We start from the raw sequence: 9,614 nt of genomic DNA on the forward strand, positions 1-9,614 counted from the left end.
ATAGAAAAAATAGATTGTCACCAAAAATACCTTGAAGATCAAAATTTGTTACCACTTTTGTATCAACTTCTGGTTTTTTGTATCAGAAAATTTATTACAAAATATCACTTTGAATTGTAACAGTTCCGTTTTTTGTTACAAAATTTTTTTGTAATGGGACATACTGCAACGGCCCCTTTTTTTGTTACAAAATTTCGATTTTTTGTAAAATTTTTTTGTTACAAATATTATTTTTTCTTGTAGTGTTGATACTGTTTGCGCCAATATGGTTCTTTCAATTTTTGGCACTCATGGTGAGCACATGAAAATGATTTTCTGGCTTAAGAAGACGAGAAGCTCAAGCATCTCATTCTCAATCAGAACCTACAATTCTGTATCAAACTCTTGCCCGAAAATCACGAAAATGATGGCGAAACTAAATGAGTTGCCACTGTCGATGGAGAAGTTCAATGTTAGATTGGAAGGAGGGGAGCCTATGATAGGTAAGGAATTACTGGATTCTTGTGTGATTCATCGGAGGCTAAATTAGATTTGCATGGATGTCATTTGAGTTCATCCTATTTGATTATACTGCTTTGGTTGGAGGAGATGCGGTGGAGAAGAAGATGGAGAGCAGAGAAGAAGAAAGAAGGTGACTTCTAATGGTGGAACACAACTATCTGGAACTCAAATTAGAACTCAAATTGGACATTAGGGTTATAAACCACTTTAGGGACTAAATTGAGTTAAATAGCGATAACAGTCACGTCATATAGTTGTTACCTATCCACCGTGGCATCTCTCCGTCCGTCATCATGCCGTTAAAGAATATTTTTCGAAAAATGTTTAAGGGACGACTGTAAGTCACTTTTGTTAAATTCAGAGACAACATTGGGGTCAATATAAGTTTAGAGATGACTTTAAGACTCGATTGCCAATATAAGTTCATGAACCACTTTAAATATTAACTCTACAAAAATGTATAAACGTGTTACGACATGTGACATTTATTTATTGAATGGAAAAACTCAACATGTGTTTGAATTCGTTGCATGAGCTTCCTTAAACAAGATTATAGTTTTTTCCAATATTATTTATTTTAAGAAGTAAAGAAAATTAGGTTGAGATGTGTAAATGAAAAATTATTGCGCTCTAAAGACTTTTTTTTCTTTTTTGGAATTATAAAAAGAATGTGTTAAATGAAAATTGCAACTTTTCAAACAATAAAAATGGTGATTTTACTTTGATTATTAATCTTTTTCCTCAAATATGCTAAAAAAATTATAAGATAAATCTATTTTAACAAATTAATTTGTGCCCAAATGAAATTCTGTTTATGCTACATCTACAGTACATAATTAGTTCCAAACCCGAATAAAAGAGGAGAGTTGTCAGACTTTTGACGGTCAACATAAAAACTTATTAGTCAAATCTTTATGACATGGATTAAAGATGTTATTGCACTAAAGCTAGGTTGTTGCCTGAAAGCAACACACTGTATGGCTCGCGTACAGTGTCAAATGAGCAAGAGCTGTTGTATCAGTGCCCGGGTGTAGTGTTAAATGAGCACGAATTCCCGCGTTTTCGTGAATGGACGAGGGTAAATAAGCTAGTTTAAAAAGAAAAAGGTAAAGGTAAAGGTCAGAGCGACAGAATGTTGAGATTTGGGATATGCCCTAACGGAAAAATTCATGGGGGTGGTAGATACCATGAGAAGGAGAAAAATTAACATCATGTGCCTACAAAAAATAAAATGGGTCGACGCGAAGGCTAGCAGTTGGATACCTTCAGATTCAAATTTTGGTATACAAGAAAGGTGAATAATAGGAATGGGGTAGGTATTTTCGTGGATAAGCAGTGGAAGAAGGACGTAGTGGATGTCAAGAGGGTGGGTGATCGAATCATCTCTATCAAACTTATGGTGGAAAGAGATACTTTTCATGTGATTAGCACCTATGCAGCGCAAGTGGTTTGGACGAGCAACACAAGATAAGGTTTTGGGAGGATCTAGAGAGTTTAGTCCAAGACATACCTTCGGAAAATAAGATTTTCTTAGGAGGAGATTTAAATGGCCATGTTGGAAGAGAAGTGACTAGAAATGGAAGTATTCACGGAATCCATGGTTTCGGGATAGTCAATATTGAGGGTAAAATTATTTAAGACTTTTCCTCAACCTTTGACCTTCTCATCGCAAATATATGTTTTAAAAAGAGAGACGGACATCTTATAACCTATAAGAGTGGCATGACAAGCTCTCAAATGGACTTCTTCTTGTTGAGGAGAGTCGACCAAAAATTTTGCATTAATTGTAAAATTATTCTTGGAGAGAGTTTAACAACACAACATAGGATGCTCGTCATGGATTTTTGTGTTCAGCAAAAGTTGAGGAAAATACATCATACAAAAAACCCAATGATGGGGTGGTGGCGAATAAAAGGTGAGGAACAAAGAAGCTTCCTAAGACGGGTAGGAGAAGAGGCAAAGTGGAAAGGGAATGAAAGTACGGAGGAGATGTAAAGGGAGATGGCAGAAGTTATTAGAAGAACAGCAAAAAAAGTTTTGGTGAATCTAGAGGGATAGGACTAAGAGACAAGAAGTCCTAGTGGTGGAATACGAGTGTACAAAAAAAGATAAAGGCTAAAAGAAAGTGCTTTAAAGAGTGATTTTTGTGCCACAATGCAGTTAATTAGAAAAAATATAAGGCAGCTAAGAAGGAGACAAAAGTGGTTGTAAGCGAAGCAAGAATAAGAGCATATGATGGTCTCTACCAGTCTTTAGGCACGAAGGAAGGAGAAAAATGTATATATAGAATTGCAAAAAGCCGTGAAAGAAGAACAAGATACTTGGATCAGGTTAACTGCATAAAGGATAAAGATGGAGAGGTTTTGGCTCAAGATGAGAAGATCAATGAAAGGTGGAAGACCTACTTCTACGAATTATTTAATGAAGGACAGAAGACTCTTTCGAGTCTTGGTCGGTTATGCATGAGGAAAGAAGATAAAAACTTCGACTACTATCCAAGGATTCGAGACTTCGAAGTAAAAAAAAAGGCTCTAAAGCAGATGAAAAATGGCAGGGCAATAGGACCCGATAATATTTCAATCGAAGTTTGGAAGGGCCTTGGAGAGAAAGGCATCAGTTGGTCAATCAAGTTTTTTAATGAGATTTTAAGGTCAAAGAAAATGTCAGATGAGTGGAAAAAGAGCACATTTGTATCTATCTATAAGAATAAGGAAAATATACAGAATTTCGAAAACTATAGAAGGATTAAGCTCATGAACCATACCATGAAGTTTGGAAAATAGTGATAGAATGAATGCTGAGCAAGAGACACAAGTAACAGAGAACCAATTTGATTTTATGCTAGACAGATCTACTATTGAAGCTATATACCTATTAAGAAGGATGATGGAGATGTATCGTAGTAATAAAAGGGATCTATGTATGGTGTTTATTGATTTAGAAAAAAGCGTATGATAGGGTGCCAAGGGAGGTCTTATGGAAGGTTTTGAAAAGGAAGAGAGTAAAGATTGCATATATTTGTGCAATTGAAGACATGTATGATGGAGTTACAACTAGTGTGAAGACTCAAGGTGGTGTGATGGAGAAATTTCCTATTGGTATAAGATTACACCAGGGATCATCCTTAAGTTTATACCTTTTTATATTAGTCTTGGAAGTACTCATAGAACATATCCAAGAGTCTGTGATATGGTGCATGCTTTTTGCCGATGATATCGTCCTTATGGAAGAGTCAAGAGAAGACCTAAATAAGAAGTTGGATTTATAGAGAAAAGCTCTAGAAGTGTATAGCCTGTGCATAAGCCATAGAAATACGGAATATATGGAATGTAAGTTCGGCTAGCAAAGGAAAAACCCTAATGTAAAGCTGAAGATTGGAGAAAACATCCTACAAAAAGTTAAAAGTTTTAAGTATCTTGGGTGCATCATACAGGATAATGGAGAGATTGAATAAGATGTAAATTATAGGATCTAAGCGGGCTGGTCAAAATGATAGAGTGCGTCTGGTTTTATATGTGACAAAAAAGTGCATTTAAAACTTAAAGATAAATTCTATCGCACTGCTATCAGACCGGCTATGCTTTATGGTACAGAGTGTTGGGCGGCCAAAGGAGAGCACGAACATAAGTTAAGTGTGGCAGAGATGAAGATGTTGAGATGGATGAGTGGTCATACGCGATTGGATAGAATAAGGAATGAAGATATAAGAGAGAGAGAGAGAGTTGGAGTAGACCTATTATAGAAAAGATGGTAGAATCGCGTCTCAGGTGGTTTAGACATGTGAGAAGAAGACCGACAGAGCACCCAGTCAGGAGGGTGGATAAAATGGAAGATAGACAAAGGGTGAAAGACAGAGAAAGACTTAGAAAAATTATTTATGAGGTGGTCAAACGAAATCTACATATAAACTGTCTCTCTGACCCCATCTAGTGGGACAAGATTTTGTTTTTTTTTTTTGGTAATTTGTGCCCAAATGAACATTGAAAAAAGGTTCTAATGTGATAATGCCACATAACAAGCAACCAAAATTATTTATCAAGTGACTAACTAATAAACTAACCCAAAAAACTAGTTATGAAGGTTAGTAAAGAATTCGACGATCCCATAACTTTTGGACTATTAAATGTTCTTAGTAATAAAATATATTTTTTAAGTTTTTTAATAATTACTAAATAGTCCTTATTTAATTTTAATTACAAATTAATCTTTTATATATATTATAAAATCTATCCTTTATTTTATAAATTATTATTTTATTATTCATCTATCATGTTTATTAACACTTAGAAATAAAAATAACAACAAAATATATATTCCATTAATTGTGACCTCCAAAAATATTTTGACAATGCGAATCAATGAGTTTTTTATCCTTTGATCCGTTATATGACAATATGTGTTTTTTCAAAATTCAATCGATTGGAAGTGTAACCATAGAACCGGACCAAACCGGCCGGCTCGACTGAAAAATTAACGAATTAAACTTTTAACCAATCCGGTCCAATCTTCGAACCACTTAAGGATAAGAATCGGTCAAAGCTGATAAAACCGGTCAAAATCGGTGAAATCCACCCAAAATTGGTAAAAACCGATACAACCGAACCGTTCGAGAGAAAATTCTAAAATTGATGAAGTTGTGATTTGAATCTGGGTCTTCTTTATGCCTACATGCTCTCCTTGCCACTAAATTATATTGTTCCTTATTATTTCAAATGCTAATTATTAATTATATAGTAAAAAGTAAAAACGTACAATAATTTTTTTAGACATTATATATTATAGAAAAATACTAAAATTTTATATACTTATTTAATATAACCCGATATTAGTGAAGATATATTTATTTTAAATTTTAATTTTAGATTTTTAACTATTTTATATTTTTTATTTACATAAGATTGGTTCAACCAGTAACTCATCGGTTGAACTAATGAACTAATAAACCAGTAATCTGACCAGTTCAATTATCGGTTCAATTTTGACAATTATAAATGTAACACAATCGATTGAAACATTTGATAATTCTTAATTAATTAATATATTTGGTCTTTTGTTGTGTTTCAGTACCATCCAGATGTATGCAGAGGGAGCGAATGCGGGGTGCAGTTTCACCAAATCAACCAGGCTTATGATGTGAGTTTTCTTGCTGAGCTTATTGCTTTTGTAATGCATGAATTTAATATTGATAATGCTTATGACGGTGATGCTAAGTCAAAATATGACCTCTTTGGTATGATTGATTTGAATAAAAATGCTGAGATTGGAATTGCTAATTGCCATAACTTTCGTGGGTCACATAGGTTGTAGCAGAATTTCGGATCTAATTGGGGTTTCCATGTGACTTATGTGGAATGCAGGTTGTAATGTCCAATTTGAGAGGAGAATCCAATGAAATAGAAATGGAAATGTACGAAGCATGCGATGATGATGCAGGCATCGACGAAGCAATGAGGGGAATGAATGATCCAGATTGGGACCTGTGGGAAGAGTGGATGGGATGGGAAGGAGCAGGAATTCGTGATTATTCATCTCACATTAATCCTTACATTTGAAATTGCTTTGTAATTTCTCTCTTTTTTTTTGAAAGTTTAATTTCAATTATGTATTTAGTTAAATGCTAAGGCCCTTCTTCCGCCTTCAAAAGTGGTTGGGGTTTGTGTAGATAGAGAGTGTAGAGCTCAAGTAGATTAAAGGTAGTCTTGACCTCTGCATAATTTAAGGCTATGTTAACAAAATCAATCAAACTTGAAAAAGAATAAAATCTTAAAAAGCTTCAACACCCAATTGCAGTTTGATCATACTGCGTGTGATTTATATTATTATCTTTTTGTAAATAAATTCAAAAACATCAAAAAATAATAAAAAATTAACCTATAAATGACTCATAATATTATGATCTTCCTCATTCATTTGTAGAGCAAACAAAAAGTAGACGTCATATATTTTTCTCCTCATTGGATAGCTTGTCGTAGGTGCTTTCTATATTTCCTCGCTAAGGAGTTCCCTCAATTGTGACAAAGGAGGATTCTAATTTTTTTAATCTTGGTGATTGTGTTTGATACAGAGCATTTTGAAGAAAGAATGGAGTTTACATCACCCTTTGGTCTATCAAATTGCATGAGATATTTTTCATCACCACAAAATAATTCATGTTACTATCTTGATTGTGATTGGGAATATCAAGAACAAAGAATGATAGAATGCTTTCCAAGGCCACAAAATGATACATATCTTGACTTGTTATGAGATAAAAAGCAAAAATATCTCCTAAAGCTATCTTAAAAGGCAAAAAGTTACACACAGCAAAAAGGGACTAAGATTCAACCCCCTTCTCTTAGCCACCGATTACCATCAACATTAAAAGAGTACTTGTTGGGAAGCAACCCAACCATTGTTTCCTTTGATTTTTAGTTGATTCTTAGTTTTCATTAATTTTCTATTTTAATTACTAAAATGATGCATATGTTTTGTTTCGAATTGAAAGCTTCTTGGCCTAAGCAGGGGATGATGGGTGAGCATCTTTTTCTTATTTTCTTGTTATTTTAGATATGAAATTAGTGAATTTTATTGAGATTCAAGTGTTTGAAACCTGTTTGGGTACTATTTTGAGTCGTTCTATTATTTTGATTATTTCAGGTGAAGTTTAAATCGGTTTAGCAGAATTCGTTTACAAGAAAAAAGAAGAATTTAGAATCTGCTAAGCTAGCGCTAAACACCGTATCTGGCGTTTAGCACCCAAGGGTTTTGGGACATGTGCAACCATTCTGCCAAGCTGGCACTAAACGCAGACTTGGCGTTTAGCGCCATGTGCCTCGAGATTCGTGCCAAGCCTATGTCTTGTGGGACGCTAAACGCCAAGCCTGGCGTTTAGCGCCAGAAAGTTATATACGAAGAGGAACTCACTGCCACCAGGGGCGCTAAATGCTAAACCCGGTGTTTAGTGCTAGAAAGACAGAATTGAAATGGAAGTTATTGCCATCTGGGGCGCTAAACGCCGAATCTGGCATTTAATGCCCGTAACGCAGATCAACTTCACTTAAAGGATGCATCTTTAGTTGGATTTGGCTTTTAATTTGTTGAATTTTATTTTGTTTTAGTTAATTTTATTTACAAACAAAATCAATTAGGTTTATAATTTATTATTTTATTTTATTTTCAAATCAAATTAGGTTAGATATAATAATCTCACATGTCGGTTAAAGTGCCAGAACCCGACACATTCAGTAGCTAACCCGGATATTGTCTCTCTGTCGTGCATCTCTATGAGGAATATAATAATCTCGACTTTATCAAAAGCCGGTCTAAGAGGGTAGTGCCCTTACACCTCTTGCTGGAGGTAGCGCTATCCAGGATACATGTCCCCCCACCTTTACAACCACAGAGAACCACAAAATAAGTAGGATTAATTACCATACTTGTTTTGGCATAATTCAGCTCAATGCGCAAGCGGGATTCACCACCGTCCTTCTTGCCACGTCCTTGCCAAGAGTAATCATCAGTGTAGTACGCAAGCGAGAATAACCCGGGCCCTTGCCAGCACAAGTATGCAAGCAGGAATAACTCTGGCCTTTGCTAGCACAAATATGATCAGACCACAACCAATCTTATCAGTATCCTTGACATTCCAACCCACAATCTTATTCAAACTTATCAATTCCATCCCTTAATTGTGCTCAAACTCATTTGCAAGCCTAAATACTAGTTAGCGAACCTTAAACAGGAGTTAAAAAGGTGAAAAAGTGAACTGGATAGGCAAAAACAGCTAAAATATCATTTTCTTAAGAAACATGACAATCGTGCATACGCACGAGTTCCCCTTTTGCACGTACGCGTAGAACGCGTACGAAAAATATTCAATTCTGTAATGCAAGTTATGTGTACACATGGGTCATGCTACGTATAACTTGGCTTTTGTGCGTACGCATGGTATGCACACGAAACTCTTTCAATTCTGTAACACCCCTCATGCGTACGCATGGGTCGTGCGTATGCAGGACCTCAATTTTCTGCAACTTCTGCATAATTTATTTTTTAACCATAAACTTCAAACGTGCATAACTTTTTCGTTAAAAATAATTTTCTGTCTGTTCTTCGAACGTCATAAACTAAACAAATTCAATTTTCATTTAAGATAAGTTTCACAAAATTTAAAGATCTAAAGACCAAGTTATAACCCATCAAAATTAGTTAAGAATTGATTTTTACCAAAATTTCATAATTATGCATTTCTACCAATTCCTCTTTTAAATTCAGATTTCAAACCATCTTAAACCATTACTGCTCAGGCTTAATACTCATTCACCATATCCTAATCATTCAACACTTAATTATACTACTTTTCAATCAATCACTCATTTTCAAAGATTTTTATCAATAATCAATATCAATGAAGGATAATAAAAGGATTATTTAGCGATTTAACAAAAATAATTAAAAGAATATATTTATTTTTTTATAACTATTAATGAAGATATTTTTTTATATATAGTAATATAATATTTTTAAAAAATAAACAAGAAATAAATGCTAATATGGATAAATAAAAATAATAAAAGCGTATAAATATATAAATAATTAAAAAGTTATTGAAAAATATAAGTTTGGATTAATGTAAAAAGTAATAATTATAAAAAAATTATTTTGACTTTTTCTATGATAACAGGAATAATTGAATAAATTTTTTAAACAATAAAAATTATTAAAATAATATTTTAAAACAAGATGAAAGACAAATTTTTAACAGATTACATGATTGTATAGGTTAAAAAAGAGAATGTTTCAAAATTTACTTTCAGATGATAAATTGATAATTTTAATTATATAAAATATCACAGACCAAATTTAAAAATATCAAAATCTTAAAGTATGTATAGTTGAATGTTAATTCTTATATAATATAATTATTAATTTTGACCTATATACTATAATTTATATTTTGTTAATTTTTTATTATGTTATATTTTAATTTATTTTATATTTAATTTCGTTCCTCTTATAAAATTTCTGGACGTATAAATTAGTAGTAATGGTAGCAAAGCAAACACCCAAAATTAAACTTTCATAAGAGTAAAAGATTATTTTTTTTTTCCATAAAACACTTCCACATGTATTCA

General features: G+C 33.3%; 1 protein-coding gene across 1 annotated transcript; it reads left to right on the forward strand.

The window, feature by feature from the left end:
• Positions 1 to 406: 406 nt before the first annotated feature.
• On the forward strand, positions 407 to 6,177 carry LOC127744233 (uncharacterized). Its single transcript, XM_052256512.1, has 5 exons — positions 407 to 482; positions 586 to 631; positions 1,453 to 1,579; positions 5,566 to 5,634; positions 5,859 to 6,177. The coding sequence occupies exons 1-5, from the start codon at positions 407 to 409 to the stop codon at positions 6,051 to 6,053; spliced, it is 513 nt and encodes a 170-aa protein (XP_052112472.1). The 3' UTR covers positions 6,054 to 6,177.
• The last annotated feature ends 3,437 nt before the right edge of the window (positions 6,178 to 9,614 follow it).

Source organism: Arachis duranensis, unplaced genomic scaffold (genome assembly GCF_000817695.3).
Source record: "Arachis duranensis cultivar V14167 unplaced genomic scaffold, aradu.V14167.gnm2.J7QH unplaced_Scaffold_232527, whole genome shotgun sequence".
NCBI classification, from domain to species: domain Eukaryota; kingdom Viridiplantae; phylum Streptophyta; class Magnoliopsida; order Fabales; family Fabaceae; genus Arachis; species Arachis duranensis.